Source organism: Gymnoscopelus braueri (genome assembly GCF_963280865.1).
Source record: "Gymnoscopelus braueri genome assembly, chromosome: 10".
NCBI classification, from domain to species: Eukaryota; Metazoa; Chordata; class Actinopteri; order Myctophiformes; family Myctophidae; genus Gymnoscopelus; species Gymnoscopelus braueri.
In genome coordinates, this window is record NC_137611.1 from 52,540,928 (window position 1) to 52,565,937 (window position 25,010).

Genomic DNA, 25,010 nt, shown 5'->3' on the forward strand with positions numbered 1-25,010 from the left:
TACAAGAATTCCTGTACACATTATACAGTGGAAATAAAATAGGGAGGGGGGGACGTTGCAAACACTATTTGATATTGTAAGTTGCCGAAACTTAAATACATTTTTTTGTTTATGTATTTATTCATCTTTTTTTTTATTTATTTACTTACTTGCCTACCTACCATTTTCTTTCTGGGCCCAATTTGGGGAATAATAATGTATGCGAACATTTTCAAACATGTACTTATTTAAGTGGTTAAAGTAGCAAAAGTAAAATACTCAGTCATTATGCAGAATGTCCATTTCAATATCATGTTTATTGTACTATAATTATTGGTCATTAATGTTTTCATCACTGCTGGTAAAGGTGGAGTTCATGTTAATGACTACATTGAAAATGTGATGCAGATGTATGCATTAATAACAGAGTAACTTGTAACCGCAAGCTGTCAGATAAATGTAGTGGAATAAAGGGTATATTTCCCTATGAAAATAAAGTAGCATGAAATGGATATAAGCATACTTTAGTACAGGACTTCAGTATGTAACTAAATGTAATTTTAAAAGTTTCACGTTTAATCCTGCTAAATGAGAAACTATGCCATCTGCTGTTGTCAAATGTCCCTGCATTAAGCAGAAATGTCTTTATTTGAAGGTAGGGTAAGTGATTTTCTTTGGTTAAGATAAGTGTTAACTAGCTCTATATTCTCTAATAGTACTCATTGCTATAGAGTGTTTGTTCAGTAACAGGAGTCTCCATGTCTCTCCAGCTCTTTATTAAACAGAAAATGCATTTTCAGGTTAGGATACCAATTTTATCCAATCAGGATAGAGAACTCAGTCAGGATACAGATTAAACAAGTGAAATTGGATGTGATAACACAGAGAAATGAGCTGAACAAATTGGAACTGGAACGCTATAGAAATAAAGCTGATAAATGGGTACTCTCTACTGATTGGCTGATATTGTGTCACCTACCTGAAAATGTATTTTCTGTTTATTAAAGAGCTGGAGATACAGGGAGACTCCTGTTACTGAACACTCCATAGCAATGATTACTAGTATCACAATATAGTGCTATAACCTTTTAATACAAAACCCTTTGTTTTAACCAAAATGTATCACTTACCCTACCTTTAAGTAAATGCAGGTATGTTACAATGATGATTGTGGTGGAATCTCTTGAGGAGTAAGGCACTTTAAGCAAAAGATGACAGACCAGTCTGCATGTTCAGTATTTATTCAGCACAAAGTAGGCTACATCATTTACAACATTGGTTCTAGGCAGAGGTGGAAAGTAAGTACATGTACTCAAGTACTGTACTTAAGTACAATTTTAAGGTAGGCCTCCTTTTACTTTACAGGAGTATTTCCAATTTGCAATACTTCTACTCCACTACATCTCAGAGAAAAATATTATACTTTTACTCCACTACAATTATTTGAAAAGTTTAGTTACTAGTTCGTTACTTTGTAGATTTGGATTATTATTACAAAACATACATTACCCACTTCAGCCCCATATACATTTGGGCCATTTTCAAAAGATTTGCATACATTTGAAAACTTGAAATGGGACATTCTGCATAATGAGTACTTTTACTTTTGACACTTTAAGTACATTTTGAATGCCAGACTTTTACTTGTAACAGATAGTATTTCTACATTGCAGTATTGATACTTTTACTTAAGTAAAAAAAATACTTTTTCCACCACTGGTTCTAGGTCTAATCTAAGCAAGCACGAGAGCAGGTGATGGAAGCAGCTCCCATGTAGTTCCTGGGTGCTTATATACCATCTTTCTTTCCCTATAAGGCAGACATAATCACATCTATTCTTACCTACCAATCACAGGGTGTTTTCATCCAATGAGCATCCTGCATTCAGCATCCATGTTGCTGTCCTAGTATATCCTATCTCCTTCTCATCTGTATTTAAACAGAGACCTTTAGTGAACAGTTACACACACGTGTCCAGTAGCTGGTCAGTGTGACCCGTCTAGATATCATGTTTCATCATTCTAAATATAGCACTTAAAGCAGACAATGATGACGCAATCTACCAGTGGTGTAAAGTAACTAAGTACATTCACTCAAGTACTGTACAGGCAGCATGACATATTTGGGTGTAGCTGCACTGGAAGAAGAGGCTTCATGGGGTGTGTAATTGATAGAAAACAAGTACTGTTTTGGGTGTACTAGTCCTTTAAATAAACAGTGAGGATTTTACAGTGTAGATTGAGGTCCCAGAGATCAAAATCATATCAAACCTAGGGGTGCTTCATATGAAAAAGCAGACATTGCCTGGTATACGTTTTATTCATGTTGGTTAGCAGTAAGACATGGTACAGTATTTACAGTATTTAGTACAGTACGGTACAGCAACCTCAGCAGCACTCATGTGTTTTAAACAACAGAATATACAGGATTAATTCAACATCATTTACAGCCAAACCGCTCAGTTCGGCGAGTACATTAAAGTGTCCATTCATTAAGGCTGCAAATCTGGGACTTATTGCAACGTGATTTAAACCAATGTGTATGGTAGAGTATGTTAATACTCTATTGGATAAAACACGTATCAACCAGCATGTTACTCGACATTGGAAAAACAAAAAGAATCCTGTAAATTAGATTGGAGGCTATATCATATTTCAGTATGTAGTGATGAAACTTTTGCATTCTTTTGCTAGTTGTACGCGTTGAGAATCATAACGGTTATACAACCCCAGCCTCCGTATTCTGGGAAAAACCTTTGCAGAATACAGAGTGCTGCGTTGCGTTGTGAGCTTGTCGATCCGCTATTTTCAGCGAAGATATTTAATGTGGAGCAAAAACTGAAAAGGTTACTAGTATAGAGCCCTGAGGGAACTCCGCTCAACATAATGGGGTTTAAGTGGTTAACACTCTCTATGAAATGGATGTCATTTTGAATACTTGATGAGCGTCAACAGACACACAGCAGTACCGTTATATCCATCAGTGGACAGTAGAGGGCGCTCAACCACTTTGAATGCAGTTTCCTTGAATCTCCCGGTCATGTCGACCAATGTAAAAACGTAAGGATTGCAGCTTCATCACAGTGGTCATGTCGTCTTTATCTGGATTACATTTAATCAATGCACTATATTAAAAAGGAGCACTTCACCTGTTTTCAACCTTATCTTCATAAAATTGGTCCTCACTGATGCTCATTATCACTGAAATCACACAACTATTCACCTTGTTGAATAAAAAAGAAATACATCACCCTCATCCATCGACAGTGGGTTCAAATCCAACGTTCCAGTACAGGTACAAAACAATGTCACAGAACTGTTTTACAAAGTCAAAATAATTAGTGAGGACCAATAATATGACAAGGTTGAAAATGGATGAAATGCTCCCTTACTGCATAACGTAGTGTATGCTACACAAAGGTGATTTATGCAGTGGAATCTGCATCAACTCTTTAAATCACATGAATATCCATATTGTGGGACACTCATTCGCCAAATATAGTAGATACATTCAGCATAGAGATTTGGTGTAGAGGGGGGGGGGGGAAGGAGGGACTCCGGGAGCCTCCGGTCAACAAAGGAATACAATGCAAAACATAATAATGAAGGAATCCTCTAGAAACAGAGTGGTATGTGTTGTAATGTTCCTTTAACCATCCTTCAATGAACACAACTGTATTGGTCCGAATACGTGGAGCAACGCTCCAGGAATTTATTACTGAAGACAGCATGCACACAGACAGACAGACAGACAGACATAGTGTAGTGGGATTACTATTAATATTTGTGTTAGAAAAGAAACCAGAAGCGGGCCAGGTTTCAACACTTAAAAGGCGTTTTTTTACTTGAAAGGTTAAAGCTCTATATTGTGATAGTAAGCATTGCTATAGAGTGTTTGTTCAGTAACAGGGGTCTCCACGTCTCTCCAGCTCTTTAATAAACGCAAAATACATTTTGGAGGTGGGTTGCCAATTCCAGCCAATCAGAAGAGAGAATGCATGTATCAGCTTCAGCCTATAATGACCAAAATAGGGATGATGAGGTTGTAAGTGATTAAACGGAGAAAGGTGATTAAACGGGAAAAGGGTTCAAAAGTCAATGAAAAGTCTCTATATATATAAAAAAAAATTACTCAATACGTTGATAGTCGTCATTGATCACAATATATCATCCGTTTCTAAACAAAATAAAAATAATCTCATTCACTTTATCAATCTGCTTGTGAGAAAATCTGAATATTTTCCAACTCTTCTGAAGCATTTGTTATTCTTTTGGAAGTTCCTATTTATAATGCAACTGAATCGGGTATTCAGTCGTCTTTGGGCACACCTCTTGTGCGCGTGCACATGCACACAGTCGCACACACACACGTTTGTATTACTATACTTGTGAGGACATCAACATTTTAGCACTGTAATTTTACAAATGCCATTTTTAGCACTTTTTGCCATTTTTAACCATAACCCTAAGGTCAGAGTTCAATTGTACAAGTACAATTCTGGAGTATTTCCAATTGTCTATACTTTTACTCCACTACATCTCAGAAGCAAATATTCTACTTTTACTCCACTACAATTATTTGACAACTTTAGTTACTTTGCAGATATAAACTATTACATTATAAAGCATACATGAACCACTTTAGCCCTATTTTATATCTAGGCTATTTGAAAATAGTCGATCTACAAGATCACAACGCGTAGATCTGCTATTTTCAAACATTTTAGTACTTTTACTCTTGCCACTTAAAGTACATTTTGATACCAATACCTTTGTACTTTCACTCAAGTCAATTTTGAATTCCAGACATTCACTTGTAACAGAGTATTTCTACAATGCAAGTATTGATACTTTTACTTAAGAAAAGTGAGTACTTTTTCCACCACTGGTCCTCACAAAGTATAGTAACACAAGTCCACACACACGCGCACACACACACACACACACACAGTGTTACGTAGCAGCGCGGTGTTCAGCGAACCTCTTCAGGTGGCACCGGAGTTCTGATTTGGTCTTGAAGGCCTTGCTGCAGTCGCACTGGTGCGGCCTCTCTCCGGTGTGCTTCATCGTGTGGGTCCGGAGGATGGAGTTGGACAGGAAGAATTCCCCGCAGGTCACGCAGTAGTAGTTGCGCTCTCCCGTGTGCTTGACCTTCTCGTGCGAGCGCAGCGAGCCCGACGTGATGAACCGGGCGCCGCACTCCTGGCAGACGAAGGGCTTCTCTCCCGTGTGGATCCTCTCGTGAGACCTCCAGGAGTTGTGGTAGGAGAAGTCCTTTAAAAAGACAGCATGGGGGGGGTTGCGACGGTTAAATCAAAACTATAGATCAGGGGGTCTTTGATGGAGGGGTCTGCTGGGACCCCTAGGGCAAGGGTTTCCCAAGCTTTTCAGGCCGTGACCCTCCCAAAATAATCATATTTGAACTGAGGACCCCCCCCCCCCCCCCCGAACTACAAGCTCACAACGCAGTGCGAGGCGTTGTGAGCTTGTAGATCGGCTATTTTCACAATGTTTTCCTCTTTCTTACGGAATATTTCACAATGTGGCCAATTTTGGTATTAAAAAAGGTCTTAAAAGTCCTTAAATTGTGACTTTAGAAACGTGCAGATACCCTGTATACCAGGGGTCTTCAACAGGGGGTCCTCAGAGTTACTACAGGGGGTCTGCCAAATCTTTGTGTAATAGGATTTTCTTTTTTACATTAAACACTTGAACCCTAGCATCCCTTTTCTGAGGAGAACTTTAGCCAAAAATAGCAGATCTACAAGCTCACAACGCTTCGCAGCGGTGTGAGCTTGTAGGTCGGCTATTTTTGGCAAAGAGTTATTAGGTGTAGAGGGAAAAAAGAGCAGCAAAACTGAAACACGATTTTATACAATATAGAGGGGGTCCCTGCTTCAGCTCTCTCTCAGCTAGGGGGTCCTTGGCCTGAAAACGTTGAAGACCTCTGCTGTATACTACTGTACGTTGGTTTGTTTGTTTACTGATGAGTTAGAACACAATGTTGCACATTAAGCTATCGTCTGGGCACCCCAAAAAATAATTTAGGGACCCCCAGTTTTGAGAACCACTGCCCTAGGGGATCCTCAGAGTTACTACAGGGGGGCCGCCAAATTTTGTGATAGGAACGTTCTTATTTATCAACCATTTGAACCCTGCATTTGAACCATTGTCCACTCCTGCAAAAACACACGTCCCGGCTTCTGGTGACTGATATTGTCCTTCTAATGGATGTTAGACTCATTGAAAACACACATCCCTGCTGAAGAAAATGAACCCAGAAGGGATTTAAGTGAAGCGATTTGACGATATTAAAAATTATATAGACAAAAACACACCTCCTAAGTATTCAAATCATTACATTTCTACCTTGTGGCAGTAGGAACATTGGTAGAACTTCTCCTTGGTGTGGGATCTCTGGTGCATCTTCAAGTAGTGAGCGATGGTGAAGCTCTTCCCACAGTCTGCACACGTGAACGGCTTCTTCCCCACGTGGAACAGGATGTTGTGAGACCTCATGTGAGACGACTGCGTGAACCTCTTCCCGCATGTGAGACAAACGAAGGGGCGCTCCCCCGTGTGGGTGACCTGGTGATGGGGGGCAACAGTTGAGCAAATTTTATCAATTATAAACATTAAAACAAATTTAAAAAAGGTAGGGCAAGTGATATTCTTTGCTAAAAAAGGTTAAAGCTCTATATTCTAATAGTAATGATTGCTATAGAGTGTTTGTTCAGTAACAGGAGTCTCCCTGTCTCTCCAACTCTTTCATAAACAGAAAATACATTTTTAGGAAGGCGACAGAATTTCAGCCAATCAGGAGAGAGTATGCATTTATCAGCTTAATTGTTGTAGTGTTCCAGTTCCAATTTTGTCACCTAATTGTGTCATCACTTCCAATTTCACTTGTTTAATCTGTATCCTGTCTGAGTTCTCTTATCCTGTGTGGATCAAATTGGTATCCTGACTTGAAAATGCTAGTATATCGCAGGGACTTACAGGGTCCCATTTGTAAAGTCCCTGGCATGATCCGGATGGGGAATTGAACCCCAACCACATCTCAGAGCCAACACTCTAACCACAAGGCCACTGAGCTGGTGGGCTTTGAGGTGAGGTTACTGGGTGAATCTTTAGTACCTGGTGGGACTTTAGGTGAGGTGCCTGGGTGAATCTTTTTCCACAGTCTTGGCACTCGTATGGTTTGGATCCGGTGTGAAGGCGGTTGTGGAGCTTCAGGCCCTGCAGGCTGGAGAACACCTGGACAGAGGCGCCAGAGGCAGCACAGCAGTTAAAAGACAGATATAGAGTAAAATAAGTACTGTAAGATGTACTGTAAGATATGGCTAAGAGTAGCTACACAATAGCCGGGAGTCAAAAAGAAGAAACAGCATCACAAAAACAGCACGCCAATGAACGATAGCATACTCCTGAAACAGTAGCCTGCACTATCTTAGTCTTTAGTTTAAAAAACGTCATATTTTATAAAATGCAAACGGCCTGTTTCCCCCTTATTAGGTTATTCACGGTAGTATCTACGGCAAGCCGGGAGCTCATACTTCAGTTTAACCCAGGGTCGGCAGTGGGTAGAGTGGCCGGTAGAGCGGCCGAATGGGAACCGAAAGGTTCCCAGTTCGATCCCCCAGAGTTAGTGTTGAAGTGTCCTTGAGCAAGACACTGAACCCCTAATTGCTCCCGATCAGCAGTTTGGCTGCCTTGCATGGTTTCCTCTGCCATCGGTGTATGAATGTGTGTGTTAATGTGTGAATGTAATGCACAATCTATATAAAGCGCTTTGGATAAAAGCGCTATATAAATGCACCATTTACCATTTAACCCTAACAGCTGCAGAGCATAAACAATCAGCACCATGCAATATGAAGTATATAATATAATGGATTAAGCGGGTCATCTATGATTCATGCATTTGTCAGTTATATTTCAAAGGGCAGTCTTGTTTAAAACATTGTGGATTTTTTTTTACAGTATAATAGATGAGAAAGGTACAACAAGTTCAACCTGTTGCAGCATTATCCACCAAGTTGTTAAATACAGAGTGTCTGGATGAAGAAAACAGACACATAACATTAATCTGCATTCATGGGTCTAATGTTTTCTTCTATGAAATCAACACTAAAGAGGACTTTTGGAAGGAGATCATCAGGTCTGTCACTCTCGTCAACAAAGTCGTTAACAGACATGTCTGTTGTAACATGCACTGTATTTGTTAGACAATGTAAATGCTGTTCAGTAATTTAGTGCTAATAGCCTACATTTTGAGAGAGGAATTTATAGACGTCAACTAGGGTCCTAGAAATGCAGTTTGAAGGTGGCGGTGCAGCCTGGCACTGCAGGAACTTGGTAGATCAGCTGTGTCCAGCCCCATGCAATGCGTTTTGGATTTGCTTTTTCAACTTTATTACAACAGAAAACTCTTAATATTCATGCAGTGTCAACAGTGTTATGATCGTACTCTTCTACATCATTGGTTCCCAGAGGTCCTTGAGAGAGTTCCAGGGGGTCCCCAGCTAAATGATGGATAGTTAGGAACCACTGGAATACAGTGCCTTGTTCAGTTGTTTATCTATCAATTCACAAACATTATCCAGAGTCGGTCGCTGGGGGCAATAGTTTCAGCAGAGAGCTACAACGTTGGATCATTACACATTTTCTTTAGGTATTAAAAGATGTGTCATGATGACCCAAACATTGTTGTTCCAATAAACAACTGCAAAGAGGAACTGTATTTCAGTGTGCGGGCGCCACTTGTTTTCTCAGAGTCAGAACATATCAGAACATCCGGGACAACGCTACCACACGTCCCAGAATCTTCTCCCTTCTGGCTCCCAAACTGTGGAACAAACAGTTAGACCTAACCTCTTCAAACTCCACCTTGGCCAGTAGCACTTGACCTCGCTTTGACGACCATGCAGTCTTATGCAAAGGTTAAAATGTAATGTAGATAGCATGTTATTTAGTTCATTTGTTGACCTGGCATCCTATAGGTTTCTATAGCTTCAATGAACAGATTATTATTATGTTTTGTTATACTGTTTAGACCAGTGTTGATCTCGTCGACTAAAACTATGACGAAAAATGTTTGTCGATTACTTTTTTTCACTGACAAACTAAATAAAAACTATATAAAAACCAAGCTATGACTAAATATATTGACAATTTCGTCAACAAATTAAAACTAGACTAAAATGTTAGTGAGGGACTAGTGGAGAAGAGATCCAGTAGAACTAAAAGACAAGTCATTTTATGCTAGTTTGCGCTCGGGTGTTGCGCTCTGAAAATAGCAGATCTACAAGCTCACAATGCGTCGCAGCGCGCCACGTTGTGGGCTTGTAGATCGGCTATTTACAGCATGCAACCAAGTGTAAAATCAGCCATTACGACACCATCAAGGCACCGCCAAAAACTGAATGAAATTTTATTCAAAAGACTGACTAAATCAAAATGTGCTGTCAAAATCAACCCTGGTTTAGACTGATGCTAGGTTCTCGGTTTACCTATGATCCTATCAAGCTCACAACGACGCGTTGTGAGCTTGTAGATCTGCTATTTTCAAACATTTTAGTACTTTTACTTTTGGTACTTTAAGTACATTTTTATCCCAATACTTTTGTACTTTTACTCAAGTACATTTTGAATTCGGGACTTTTACATGTTACAGTACTTCGACATTGCAGCATTGATACTTTTACTTAAGTAAAACATTTGAGTACTTTTTCCACCACTGCTAAATTCCTAAATTGCAACAATACCTTCTCACACTCGTTGCATTGGTAGTTCTTCTCCTCCACGTGGGTTCTCTCGTGGCTCTTCAGTCCTCCCTGGATCTTGAAGCCCTTGCCGCACACGGTGCATTTGAAGGGTTTCCTGTTGGAGTGCGTGGCCTGGTGCAGCTTCAGGCTCTGCGGGTTGGCGAACGCCTTCTCGCACTTCGAGCACGGCAGCATCTTGCGCTGCCTGTGCGTGTTCTCGTGGAAACGGCAGCCCTGATACGACGAGAACATCTTGCCGCACACCTGTTAAGGGGGGGGGGGGGGGGGAAACGATTGCATCACACTCGGTTCCATCACATTTGGAACCGTTTTCCGGGGCCGGTTTTTATCACACTGTAAATGGTAACTGGTGCATTTATATAGCGTTTTTATCCAAAAGCGCTTTACATAGATTGTGCATTACATTCACCCACACATTCATACACCGATGGCGGAGGAAACCATGCAAGGCACCAACCTGCTCATCGGGAGCAACTAGGGGTTCAGCGTCTTGCTCAAGGATACTTCAACACTAACTGTGGGGGAGCCCGGGGATCGAACTGGGAACCTCACGGTTCCCATCCGGCCGCTCTACCCCTGAGCCACTGCCGCCCACACTGTCACAGCTGGCATGTGGACTTCACGTCTGCTATACAATTACAATGAAAGTGTTCCTCAAACTTTTAAAATGTCTAGGACCACCATAACTCTGAGAGTGTACAAATGGAACCAAATGGACCCAGAAGGGTCCATTTGGTTCCATTTGTACACTCTCAGAGTGACAGACCTGGGCCTCTTCCTTCCATCATTGGTATTACCCATTATGCTAATTAGGCTCTGTTCCATTCTGGTCAAACAGAGTCAGGGTGCTGATATTGTGCATGTTGGCTCACTGGAAACAGTCTACTGCACCAGTGGGTCTCAAAGTGTGGTTCAGGGACCCTCATGGTTCCTCGAGGGGGTTCCAAATGGCCCCTTACGGGTATGTAACTCTTACGGGTCCATTTGGTTCCATTTGTTAACTCTCAGAGTTGCGGGGGTTCTTGAAATTAAAAAGTTTGAGAACCACTGTGCTACACTAAATAGAACAGAGCCTTCATTAGTATAATCGGTAAGACCAGTGAAGGAAGTAAGGAAGAGGCCCAATATATTTCCAATATGGCTGCATGCTGTGAATAGAGCCTATGTAATAAAGGCTAATGCCCAAATGTGATTTCCTATCCAAATTGGAATGGGACTGGTTCGATGCAGTCTGAACAAGGCTCAGCAATGTGGTTCAAACCGGATTCCATGTGGTTTTCTGCTGTCCAGACCTGATAAACAATGTGATTACAGTCTGCATGAAGGCCAAATAATATGGTTTGGGCTGACCGTGTGAACATAGCCTAAAGGATAACTATAACGGTATAACTGTAACTATAACTACTGTAACTAACTATACTTATGTGAGCGTCCACACAGATGAACGATAAACATTGGCACCAAACATGCTGTGCAGTCCAGCTGTAACAGAGAGTGAGAGAGACACACAGAGAGTGTGTGAGTGAGTGAGTGAGTGAGTGAGTGAGTGAGTGAGTGAGTGAGTGAGTGAGTGAGTGAGTGAGAGAGAGAGAGAGAGAGAGAGTGAGAGTGAGAGAGAGAGGCATCTTATTCTCCACCTCTGTGGTGCTTTAAGACACATACAACTGGCTATAAGGATAATCTGACTCATGTTGTGCCAGGGACCCCCTTGTGCCAGGGACATATCAATTTGGGGGTCCTTGGCACAAAAACGTTTGAGAACCACTGGTTTTAGCGTATAGTTTTAACTGTGTGCAAACACACCTCGCAGTGGAAGGACTTCTCTCCATCGTGGGAGCGGACATGCTCCTTCAGTTCCTGCTGCGACAGGAAGCCGTCTCCGCAGAAGAAGCACATGAAGGGTTTGGCGCCACTGTGCGTCCGATGGTGGGTCTTCCAGTCTCGCTTCAGAGCGAAGGTTTTGGGACAGTAGTTGCAGGCGTAAGGCTCGGAGCGTTGATGCAGGTTCTGGTGTTGAACCTGTGGATGAGACGGAGATAACGTCACGTTACATACGGACAGTGGAGGAAGAAGTACTCACAGGGGGGGTACAGGGTGGGGTACGTGCCGACATAAACGGCATGCGGTAGATCTATAATAGATCTATACGCAGTGGTGGAAAAAGTACTTGCATGTTTTAGAAAAACTCTGTTACAAGTAAAAGTCCTGAATCCAAAATGTACTTGAGTAAAAGTACAAAAGTATCGGCATCAAAATGTACTTAAGTACCAAAGGTACTTGTTAAGCAGAATGTCCCATTTCACAAGTTTTCAAAAACAAGTAAACAAGTAAAGTACAAATACCTCAAAATTGTACTTAAGTAAATGCACTTATTTCATTTACATCACTGGTAGAGAGCAAATGTATTTTATTTATTTATATATAAGGCCTTGTGGGGTAAGCTTCCAAAGTTTGTACCCATCCTCGCTTTTAGACCCAAAAGGTTACTGGACATTCTAAAACACGTTCACAAACACACATTAGATATACCGGTCCACCTAAGAGCAGTGAACAAGGAAAGACTGCTTTCGTGTATTATGCTCCACACAAATGGAACAAACTTCAGGACTCTCTGAAACTGGAGCGATTGGTCTCAAAAGAGATATTTAGGGTGATTCTTGAGGACACACTACATAGTGCCCGCACCTGTTTCATGTAACACTATGTCTATTTGCATCTGTGACGATTGTAATGTGATTCGTTTGTTATTGTTTTTCATTATGTATGTGTTTTATATGCTGTTATCAGGGCGTCCTTTAACCTATTAAGACCTGGAACGGATCTGCGTCACTTTAGATTTCTTTGGCTATTCAAAAATAGCAGATATACAAGCTCATAGAGCGGCACCGAGTGCCGCGCTATGAGCTTGTAGATCTGCTATTTTTGAAAAATCTTGAAAACATTTTTTTTTTGATTTTTTTCAAAAAACTGTTAGGATTTAGAAAACATTTTTAACACATTGTGTGCCAGGTTTTTTTTAAAACAGGGTACTCAGTGCCTGGATTTTTAACCATTTTTGAACCTTTTTCAAGTAGTCACAAAATATTTTCAGTGATCACCGTCCTCACGGTGATCCCCTCATTACACACACAGGGGTCTCGTACAATCGGGGGATTAAAAAAAAAAAACATTCGGTAATCCGTTCCATAGTTGCAGCCAGTTGAAAATAGTCGAAAATAGTCAAAAATACATAATACATTTTTTTTTACACAGGAGCCGAGATACAGGCTTTTCATAAGTGTCATAAGTTAACCAGGAAGTGGATTGGAGTCTAAATCTTCGAAAAATGATATCTCCTGGTGCTTTAATATTTTTTCTCAAAAACGGTCCGGACCGTTTTTGGCACTCAATGTGTTAAGAATCACCTCAGGTCTTAATGGGTTAAAAAGAGAGCTTTCTGGGCTTCCCTCAATAAATAAAGGAAAAAGAAAGAAGAACAGACTAAACAGTGGAGGGTAGATCTCCAGGGTGGGGTATAGAGGGCATAGGGTGGGGATATAGGGGGGCCCATTCTGTGGCAAAAAAATCCCCGTTAAATCGGGATAATGGACCTGCGCCGCCCCAATAGGTTATTCTAGCACCTGCTCTACCCGTCACCATTATGCCGACGCCGTTATTTGCGCATGGAGGTGTGCCCGTGGGCGTGTTGTTGCTATATCCCCGACATTGAAATTCTCAACCCACACATGGGTACGGCTTGGGGAGGGGGGATAGTGGATTCTAAAAGCACCCGCTGGTTTATAAAATCACCCGTCAAGTGCACACAGACACTACAATGGCTTTGTGCGTTGGACCATGAGCCATGTTGCCAGCCTTGGAGAGAAATAAGCAACCGCAGTCCGCAGGTCTATGAAAACAAAAAGAAGCAACTAAGAGCACATGAGCACTTCAAACTACTAACTAGAGCTTTCATATCCCCTAAATATTTCAGCCTGGCTCGACTAATAATTGACAAATTAGACCCAGCCCAGCCCGTCAGTCATTTTTCTAAAGAAGCCTTATTTCTCATTAAATCTTGGTAATTCGTTAAGAACAGGAGTCATTCTACCCTAACAGTCTATATTTTATTTAAAAAACAGCTTGGAGCAAATAGGGCTATATAAATATATACACTTCCCCATAACCATTTTAAAAATGATTATGGTTATTCTATGAAATATATGTTTCATAGAATAACCGTAATAATTTTTGCAATGGAAAAATCACATCCAATGTTACCTTCTGGCCGCTGCCTGTGCTTTCATTTGAAGAAGTAATCCAACATTTACTTTGAGGTGAAAAAGACATGAAGAAAGCTCTGAAGATCCATTATTTATGTCATGTTATGGTTTAAACTTTAAAGGGGGCTCTCTACTGCTGCGTCATGACAAGACAGTGATTGATTTGACCTAGGCTACTTTAGCGTTGCGCTGCCCTGTTGATTAATTATTTGGCATCAGCTGTGTAGGAATATATAACTATTTTAAATGGCTTTCATATACTCTTGGGGATCTGACTAATATGACAAGTTGCTTATTGTGAACACAATAGCCTACGCTACAAATTAATTAATATGTGAATTTATTTGGATGTAAAAAAAACGTAGACCCAGCTCAGCCGGTGCCGACGGGCCGGGTCGGGTCCCGTTGGGTTTGGGCTAAAATCTTAAGCACTTACATTTTTTATAAGATGATCGGATCATAGTGTGATTTTCATTTTGGCTGCTGTCTCATCAAACCCATGCTGCGGGACGTGCGGGTGAATATTATATTATAGCCTATATTATATATATTAGCCTGCTATATTATTATTATATTCCCCGCGTAAACGCTACGTTCATGACCCCCCAAAATAACCATATTTGAACTGGGGACCCCCCCATTTTGTTTGACTCGGTTCCACTGATAAATATTGTGAAAATAGCAGATCTACAAGCTCGCCAGGCGTTGGGTGCTCCATTGTGGTCTCGACCCACAGGTTGAGAACCACTGCATTAAAAGCTCCAAGCAAGTTACATGTCTAGTAGGCTATGTTGTTGACCACGTAATGTAATGTTTTTGGTTTAGTGATAGGCTACTCCGTGGCGCGAGCGCGCCTCATTGTATGCTGTCCAAAATAACAGATCTGTAAGCTGTCGACACGACATGATGCAGCGCCGTTGATAGCTTGTATGTCTGTTATTTTGGGTAGGTAGGTATAGGCGACGCACATACGCATCGCAGCAATGTGTCTGGGTTTGAGAGGCTTTGATTGATGTAAACTTAAAGTTTAGCTCTGTTCGGGATTACTGAACAAAGGTGGATGATGAAAGATAACGGGGACAATATGGATGTAAGTTAACTTTAACTGCGTCACTTCAGAGGAAACTATGGAGCAACTTCAGAGATGTTTACACACCCCTGGAATCCATTAGAACGGTGGAAATAGAACGATAACAGCCAACGTGAGTACATAGGCTATAGACCTTTCCTAAAACTGTCCAATTTATTATACCCATGTGCTACTGTTTGTCTGTGTACCACGTAGGAGCGTTGTCGCAACATGATGTAATTAATTATTTGGGAGCAGCCAGTGTGTACCAATAGTATACATATTTTAAATGGCTTTCATAAACTATTCCGCGGATCTGACTAATATGACAAGCTTATTGTGAACACAATAGGCTACAAATTAATATAAAAATGTATTTGGATAAAATAAAAAAAAAGAAGGAAAACAAGCCCAATGTGGCTTATAATAATCAGACCAGGCAACAGTGCAGACAGGTAGATAGGCTAGAGCATATATTGGATCGGGATGACGGCTAGCGCAGTCTTCTCTTAAAGGCAATGGCTTCTGGCACGGTGATTGGTTTTATCATTGTAACGCCCAAACCACACCTATGCATAATGTAACGGGTAGCTCAGGTGTTTGGCGGGTGAGGGGGGTGCCATAGAATACCGAATTTTGCGGGGAAACGCCTCTTGCCTAGTCCGAAATCCCTAATTAGTGGTTTGTTCAAATTTCACCTGGAATGGGGCCCAGGGTATATAGGGTACTCACCAGACTAAACAGTGTCGGGTAGATCTTTCCACAGATCCAGCAGTGGTTGGGTTTCTCTCCGTGGTGCGTTCTCCTGTGAGCCTCCAGGTGGGAGGTCTTGTAGAAGCCCCGGCAACACTCGGGGCAGTAGAGCATCTTGCGTCCGCTGTTCGTAAAACCCCGGACTGGCCGCGGCTCCTCTTTAACACGAACCCGGGAGCGCAGCTGGGGATGGTCCGCTGGAATGACACGGTAAATATTTACATCTGACTGTGTGTGCGTGTGTGTGTGTGTGTGTGTAGGGCTGTCACGATTACAAATGTAATTGATTGATTAATTGTCACTCAAATAATTGCAATTAACTATTTAATTGTGTGTTTGGCATTGAAAATTTGAATACAATTTTTTATTCCTGTTTGCTTCGTAATTTAGGCTTAGTAATATAAAATTCCACAGGGCAGATATGACAAATAACTTAGAAAATAAACAAATAACTTAAATAACTAAGAAATTATTAACGTATTTAATAATTCTATACATGTTTAAAAAAGCTGATCTACAAGTTTACAACGTGTCACGAAGTGACGCGTTGTAAACTTGTAGATCTGCTATTTATGCTTTTTTTATATTCGGAAATGTGTGAAGATTTTTCAACATGGGAACGATTATGACGATTATGCAAAGATAATTGCTATTATCTCAAATAATTACGATTAGACGATTATGTAATAATTGTGACAGGCCTAGTGTGTGTGTGCGCGCTGAGTTCTCTCTCCTGATTGGAAGAAATGTGTAACCCAAACGAAAATGTATTTTCTGTTTACTAAAAAGCTGGAGAGATCCCTGTTAACTGAACACTCTCATTCTCTCCGTCTCTCTCTTCCCCTTTGACACGGTTGAGACAGATGGCCGCCCAACCTAGATCCTGTCTGGTTCTGCCTGACGATTCTTAAGGTCCTTACACACCGGGGGGATTTTTTTCATGCGAATACTACGTTTTTTTTTTAAACCTTATAAAGTCAATGCAAGCTTCCACACCAGTTTCGCGGAGCGAAAAAAGCGTCTTTTAATTATTCGGAACAAGTCCGAATTTTGCGTATATTCGCATATTCGCCGGTGTGTAACCGCCTTTACAGTTAAGGGTTTTTTTTTCGTTACCATTGTCCGAAACATTGTTTGGTCAGGGTGGGACAATGTTGGGTCTCTGTAAAGTGTCTATGCAAAAGTGTCTTGAGACAACTTGTTGGGATTTGGCTTTAATAAAATGTAATTGAATTGAAAACTAGGCTTGCAGATATTGTGCAGTCAGTCTCATTAACACATTAACCGCCAAGAACGTAGTCCTACGGGCCGTTAAATCCAACTGTTAAGCGCCGAGACCGTAGCCCTACGGGCTGTGGTGCTTTTTCCTTTTTTTCGATTTTTTTTTTTTTTCAATTTTCCAGGGGGACCATTTTCAGTGTAACACCACCCGAAATCGACCGGAAGTGCGATCACGTTTTTTGTTTCCCGTCTGCCTTCATTCTAAGTCGTACACAAAAAGCTCTGTAAAACCTGTAATGGGACATGTAGTTTTTCATCCTCGCATTTCCCATGTTAACATAAACGATCAGAACTCAAACATGGCGGCTCCGTTTGACACGCGGTCTCGACGAGTAGACACCAGGACATGTGCCCGTTGTTTACAAACATTGGATCGGGCAATCTAAAGGATTTTAACGGGGCCTATGGCGACCTGAAAAAAACAAAAAACAACAATAAAACCTTGGCACTGGTGAGTACATTATGAGATTAGCCCTTGGCGGTGGATGTGTTAAAGTTGGGCTGACATTATTGTACCTGTCATCATATCTGTCAAAACAAATATCTGACTATGTGTGTATGCTTTTTTGTCAATAAAAACAGAAAATCAATCAATTGAAGAGAATATCTGTAAATGTGAATATTCACTGAACTGAGAAACTCAATGTTGTGCACTTAAGAAAATACATCTAACAACAATTTAGATGTTTTCATTTGTTTTATAAAAAAAATAAAAAATAATCCAAAAAGTGTATACTTGTGTATATAGATTTTCCTAATATTTGGGTATTTCTATCAATTATTTCCTCACATTTTCCTAATATTTGGGTATTTCTATCAATTATTTCCTCACATTTTCCTAATATTTGGGTATTTCTATCAATTATTTCCTCAAACTTCTCAAACTTTTTCATGTCAAGGACCACCCAAAATGATATGTATTTGGCCGCGGACCACCATCTCAAAATATTTAGTTCCAGGGACCCCCCAAGAAGCAAAGATTTGAGTTAAAAAAAAGTTCGCTTAAAAAAAAAAATATATATATATATGTATATATATAAATATTCAAAGATTTGTACACATTTTCAGGATTTTTTAAAGAAATATCCAAAGAATTCTAAAATGACAGATGTGTTCCCGGATTTAACGGGTAAGCAGGTTTTTTGTAAGTATTGAAATATAACTTAAAACTATGATGACTTACACACAAACAGCCAGTCCTGGTTGCCTAGCAGCTTCCTGCAGTCAGTCAGTCTGACTGACAGCTGTTGGGGTGGCAGGAACTCCGGGTCCCAGTCTGGTTCTGATTTTGATCTGGACCGAGCCCTGCTGGAGGACTGCAGGAACTCCGGGTCCCAGTCTGGTTCTGATTTGATCTGGACCGAGCCCTGGTGGTTTAAAAAAGAATACACCCATCAGGATTAACCCATTAAGACCTGGCATCTGTGTCACTTTTTCATTTGAGCTAAAAAAAGGCAACAAAATATTTTGAGATGGGGGTCCGCGGCCAAATTCATATCATTTTGGGGGTCCTTGACATGAAAAAGTTTGAAAACCACTAATATAGAAACATTTTTTTCAGAAAACCGTTAGAAGACATTTCGCAGAACCGGAACCTCAGGCCTCAATGGGTTAAAGCTAAATAACATCTCAAGACTGAAAAAAACCTGAAAGGCCAAGTCCTATTATGCGATTTGTCAATCAGTGTGAATGGAGCCCCACTCACGGTTTCTTAAACAATTAACTAGGCAAGTAACGATTTATCGTAATCGTTTAAAATCGATTCAAACTGGTGAGAGTTTAAATCTATTTAATTAAAAAGAAAATGCAATGCAAACAGCAGAGGGCGCAATCTGGCTGACAAAGAAAAAGTAGAAAATACAGGATCTTTGTAAGAGAATAGATTTTTTAAAAGAGTTTGTCATTTGCTACCGTGTTGAAAAGAGGATAAGAGAAAACACAGTATTGTAAAAAAAAAATGTTTTAAAGAAATACTGGATTTGTGTAAGAGAAATACAAATAAAGAATAAAGCTGTTATTAGGCTAGTGTAATGATGCTATGAATGGATGATGAGGCAACTTTTAACCCATTAAGACCGGGACCGCATCTGTGTCATTTTTTGATTTCTTTAGGCTATTCAAAAATAGCAGATATACAAGCTTATAGCGCGGCACCGAGTGCCGCGCTACAAGCTTGTAGATCTGCTATTTTTGTAAAATTGTGAAAATGTGTGCAAATCTTTTAATATATATATATTTTTTCTAAAGCGTTAGGATTTAGAAAACATTCTTTTAATCGGCCTCAGGTCTTAATTGGTTAAAGAATAACACATTGCAAATAATAAATGCAGTGAATGTGTTGCAATCAGTGCCTCCTGGGCATTTAGATTTCTAACTGTAGCCATAACATGTCCAGTCCAACAGTCCATGTTCAGGTATTTGGACAGAGATACTGTGATATTTATATGTTGACCACATCGCTCATGAAGCCTGTAGCACTGATCTAGGATCTGATCCTTTGTACTGTTTACTATTGGTTGGTTGTCACTGATCTATAGGATCTCGGTCTAGATGGGAGACAGTTTTTCTTTTGGCAGTGATGTACGTTCTGGAGAGGTCTGTCTGTCTGTCTGTCTGTGAAAATAACTGTCTGTCCTACAGAGAAAAAAACTGTCTGTGTCAGAGAAAATAACTGTCTGTCCATTTGTCTGTCTGTCTGTCTGTCTGTCTGAGAAAATAACTGTCTGTCTGTCCTACAGAGAAAAAACTAACTGTCTGTCTGTCAGAGAAAAGAACTGTCTGTCCATTTGTCTGTCTGTCTGTCTGTCTGTACTACAGAGACAAAACTGTCTGTCTGTACTACAGAGACAAAACTGTCTGTCTGTCTGTCTGTCTGTCCTACAGAGACAAAACTGTCTGTCTGTCCTACAGAGACAAAACTGTCTGTCTGTACTACAGAGACAAAACTGTCTGTCTGTACTACAGAGACAAAACTGTCTGTCTGTCTGTCTGTCTGTACTACAGAGACAAAACTGTCTGTCTGTACTACAGAGACAAAACTGTCTGTCTGTCTGTCTGTCTGTACTACAGAGACAAAACTGTCTGTCTGTCTGTCTGTCTGTCTGTACTACAGAGACAAAACTGTCTGTCTGTCTGTCTGTCTGTCCTACAGAGACAAAACTGTCTGTCTGTCCTACAGAGACAAAACTGTCTGTCTGTACTACAGAGACAAAACTGTCTGTCTGTACTACAGAGACAAAACTGTCTGTCTGTCTGTCTGTCTGTACTACAGAGACAAAACTGTCTGTCTGTCTGTCTGTCTGTACTACAGAGACAAAACTGCCTGTCTGTCGGTCTGTCCAACAGAGAAAAATCGGTCTGTCTGCCTGTCTGTCCTACTAAGACAAAACCCTGTCTGTAACGTGGTACATGGTGCATTAGAAGTATCTCGCACTGTTTACAGTCCTGTGAACAGTCAAACAGTCAAACTAAACAAACATTAAAACATGACAACAATCTTATTCACCTGCAGATGCGACCGTGTCTCCATCATGTTGTTCCCTTTGGTTCCTCTACTGTTATTAACAATAACTCATACTAATAATGAGAAGAATTCACAGAGGATTCATCATCTGCTTCTTTAGCGTGCTAACGTTAGCCACGCAGCCACTGTTGCCAGATTTAGAGAGAGAAATAAGCAACCATGGGTCTGGGAAAACAAGCCCAAAAGAAGCAACTATAAGGCCACATGAGCACTTTAAACCTATATAGTACTATTATACTTCGGCTATTTGAAAATAGCAGATCTACAAGCTTAGAACGCAACACGGTGTGAGCTTGTAGATCTACTATTTTTCAGCTATTTTTCTGCAATACATCTGTGATTCTTTTTATCTTGAAATATAATCAAATACATATTCATTTGGGGGTCCATGACATGAACATTTAAATGAAAATTATATATTTTTTTGGAAACAAGCCCAAATACGAGACAACACTTGTTTAGAAACAAGCCTAAAAAAAGACAGGCCAAAATTCGCTTATAATAAGCGGACATGGCAATGCTGACTACACCACCCTTCACTTCCGGGTTAAGAAGGATTTACACTTCGCCGCATGACGGTGCCGCGCGCCAAAAAATCGCAGCGATTTAAAGGGATAGTTCACCCAAACGATTACTTTTTTTCTATCGATTAGTTAGAAAACGGTTAAAAACAAAGCAATGAAATAGAAGCAAACTTTAGCATATGATACCAATTAAAGGACGACCTCATTCATTTTAAAACACCTATCTTCATATAATTGGTCCTAACCAGAGGTGTAAAGTAACTAAGTACATTTACTCAAGTACTGTTCTTGAGTACAATTTTGAGGTATTTTACACTTTACTTGAGTATTTCCAATTGCCAGTACTTTACTTCTACTCCACTACATCTCAGAGACAAATATCGTACGTTTACTCCACTACAATTAGTTGAAAACTTTAGTAGTTACTTTATAGATTTGGATTATTATTACAAAACATCAGTGGTGTAAAGTAACTAAGTACATTTACTCAAGTACTGTACATAAGTACAGTTTTGAGTTTTTTTTTTGCTTTACTGGAGTATTTCCAGTTTTCTGTACTTTTACTTCTACTTCACTACATCTCAGAGGCCAATATTATACTTTTACTCCACTACAATTATTTGAAGACTTTAGTTACTAGTTACTTTGTAGATTTTGATTATTATTACAAAACATACATAACTTCAGCCATATATATATATAGGCCTTTTGAAAATAGCAGATCTACAAGCTCACAACGCGTCGCGACGCATTGTGAGCTTGTAGATCTGCTATTTTCAAAAGATTTTATTGGGAAAACTTGTGAAATGGGACATTCTGCATAATGGGTACTTTAAAAAAAAAATTATACCAATACTTTTGTACTTTTACTCAAGTAAATTTTGAATTCCGGACTTTTACTTGTAACAGAGTATTTCTACATTGCAGTATTGATACTTTTACTTAAGTAAAAATGTTGAGTACTTTTTCCACCACTGCAAAACATACATTAACCACTTCAGGGGTAGCTGATCCTGTTGTGTCTCCACCGCTGCTGCTCGTCTCTCCATCAATAGGAGAAGAGGGGTTAGAAGTAGAACTAGCAGGCAGTGGACTTGCAGGTCTTGAAGATGTGCTTGAGTGAGTGTCTGTCAAAACGAAAACAGTGTAAAATGTAAACCAGCAGGGAAAATGTGGCCTACAAAAAAATCAGCGCTCTTTATATAAATGCAGCTGAGCTTGTAGATCTATACTATTTTAGTATATTATGATGCCAATGCTTTTGTACTTTTACTCAAGTAACAGTAACTCTTAACACAGGCCTTTAACTTATAACAGAGTATTTCTATAGTGTGGTATTTTGCTACTTTAGTAAAATGTCGGAGTAGTAGTAACACTTGACTTAAAAGGTCGCATCTATAATGCATTATAATCACAATTATAAGGCATTATAATGCACTTATAAGGCATTACAACACTCGTTATAAAATGTTTATAATCATACAACTAAGGTATTATAAGTGCTGGCCATAATGCATTATAAGCTCAGTAGAATAGCACATTATAGCTACCTTAACTTAGTTAGTTATAAAGTGTCTTTGTTAGAAGGTGTTACGCATACTTATAAACATTTATAACAAGTGTTATGTAGCATAATACGTGCATTGTAATGCATTATGATGCATTATAATGCATTATAAATGTGATTATAATGCATTATACACCCGACCTTTAAGTAAAGTGTTACTTGGTAGTTATAATGTGCTGTTCCACTGAGTTTATAATGCATTATGACCAGCACTTATACATTATATTATTATAAGGTATAATACTTCACAACCCTTGTTGTAATAAGTTGTTAATTAAAACATCTATAACAAGTGTTAATGCCTTATAAGTGCATTATAAATGTGATTATAATGCATTAGACGCAAACTTTAAGTAAAGTGTTACCTAATTGACGTCAATTCACCTAAATAATACAACATAACTACTGTCCATTTGAAATGCTTTGGACCTACCACCTTGTAGCATGTCGATGGGGGTGTCGTTGGCTATCGCCTGCAGGAATGCCGTTGCAGATTCCATCACATTACTGGAACCTGCATACACCGGGCGAGGGCCTAGAATAGCGTCCAGCGCATCAAACCATTTGGACGTTTTCCGGTTTTTGGCACCGCTTTTATTGCTACTGTCTTTTGTTTTCTTGTAGTCCTGCTTCATTTTCTGTATTTTTTCACGGCACTGTTTGCCTGTGCGCTCGACGCCCAACGTGGACAGACGAATGGCGATTTTTGTATAAACCTTTCCATTTCGAATGGACCCTTCCAGCTCCTTCTGGATGGTTCCTTCTCCCCAGACACAAATAAGAGCCTGGACGTCGTTATTTGACCAATTTGTGGTGTCGTCCGTCATCGTGTTTCTGCGTGCTTTTCCAGGTTGTTTTTCTGTGTGCGACTGTGCGTGCGCGTCGCTATAGTATGGGTCCTATGGGAGTAGACTGGGATCAAGTTGCTTAGTTTGCAAAGTTGCTGATCCGGTCCGGGTCTATACCGGATACGGAAACGCTTCTGTCATGTATGCGGGCGTTCAAATGACCGGATACAGTAGGCGGGCTTTAGACCGGACCACACTGGTTGATTCACAATAGAAACCAGGCTTCCCCACAGAAAGCCGGTGAAGCGAGGTTACTATGGGGGGAGTTTTAAAAATGGCGGTGTTGTGTTGCGGGAGCTCCTCCTCACGGTGTCGTCACCTCAGCTCGACCAATCGAGAGCAGCAAGTGCTGCTCGCCCCGCCCACGGGTTCCCATAACTCATGTTTAGTCAATAGTGTAAAGTAACTAAGTACATTTACTCAATGTAGCCCCTAGAGGGAGGCAGAGATGAAGTGATGATGGCATAAGTGACACAGGTATTTAAAGGCCTTTCTGAACAGACAGGTCACAGATCAATATCCTCACGCCACACCGGTAGTGTTTTGTGAGAGCAGTGGTGGAAAAAGTACTCAAATTCTTTACTTAAGTAAAAGTATCAATACTGCAATATAGAAACACTCTGTTACAAGCAAAAGTCCAGAATAAAAAATGTACTTGAATAAAAGTACTAAAGTATCAAAATGTACTTAAAGTACCAAAAGTAAAAGTACTAAAATGTTTGAAAATAGCAGATATATAAGCTCACAACGCATCGGATCATGACGCGTTGTGAGCTTGTAGATCTGCTATTTTCAAATAGCCTATGTATAAAATAGGGCTAAAGTGGTTAATGTATGTTTCATAATATCATCATTTATATCTGCAAAGTAACTAGTAACTAAAGTTTTCAAATAATTGTAGTGGAGTAAAAGTACAATATTTGCCCCTGAGATGTAGTGGAGTAGAAGTAAAAGTATTGGAAATTAGTAAAGTAAAGTACAAATACCTCAAAATTGTACTTAAGTAAATGTACTTAGTTACTTTCCACCACTGTGTGAGCGGGAGTGTTTGGGTGCAGCTGCTGATCTGGTAATTGGTAAAGCTGTTTGTCTTGTATCGTATCCTCGCTTTTACTGTTGTATTGTTTTATATGGTCTACAATGAAGAAATGTTTTTATATTGTCAGGTCTGTGCCACTTTTGGTGCTGTTGCCGTGCCTGTCCAGTACTGTTTGGGGTGTGGCCTCTTCAGTAAAGTAGGCATTTAAACTGAAGAAATGTGAGTTATGTATGTGCAAAGTTGAACAAGAGGTGATATATGTTCTGTAGTTTTATATGATTTTGTGTAGCATTGTGTTTAACCGATGTATGATGTCATTGTTATAACAGCTACAGGTGGAGACAGGGGGCTTGGTGCTGCTGTGTGAAACCTTGAGAGGCA

At 40.1% G+C, this 25,010-nt stretch overlaps 1 protein-coding gene across 2 annotated transcripts; it reads right to left on the reverse strand.

Annotated features, from left to right (window-relative positions):
* Positions 1–4,108: 4,108 nt before the first annotated feature.
* LOC308094363 (uncharacterized protein) lies at positions 4,109–23,609 on the reverse strand. 2 transcript variants are annotated; one of them, XM_080440970.1, is made up of 9 exons: positions 23,179–23,609; positions 22,163–22,302; positions 18,312–18,495; positions 15,827–16,044; positions 11,570–11,785; positions 9,746–10,009; positions 7,116–7,235; positions 6,348–6,566; positions 4,109–5,252 (listed from the first exon to the last, which is right to left on the reverse strand). In XM_080440970.1, the coding sequence occupies exons 1-9, from the start codon at positions 23,567–23,569 to the stop codon at positions 4,932–4,934; spliced, it is 2,073 nt and encodes a 690-aa protein (XP_080297096.1). In that variant the 5' UTR covers positions 23,570–23,609; the 3' UTR covers positions 4,109–4,931. The 2 variants fall into 2 exon arrangements, with proteins under 2 accessions (XP_080297096.1, XP_080297097.1); XM_080440971.1 differs by lacking the exons at positions 22,163–22,302; positions 23,179–23,609 and adding an exon at positions 20,634–20,772.
* Between the last annotated feature and the right edge of the window lie 1,401 nt (positions 23,610–25,010).

Coding starts and splice junctions, on each gene's coding strand:
- LOC308094363 (XM_080440970.1), bottom strand. CDS start 23,569: ATGACGGACGACACCACAAATTGGTCAAATAACGACGTCCAGGCTCTT. Junction 11,786..15,826: donor ACCCGACACTGTTTAGTCTG/GTGAGTACCCTA, acceptor TCTCATCCACAG/GTTCAACACCAGAACCTGCA. Junction 7,236..9,745: donor AATGCAACGAGTGTGAGAAG/GTATTGTTGCAA, acceptor GCCTCTGTCCAG/GTGTTCTCCAGCCTGCAGGG.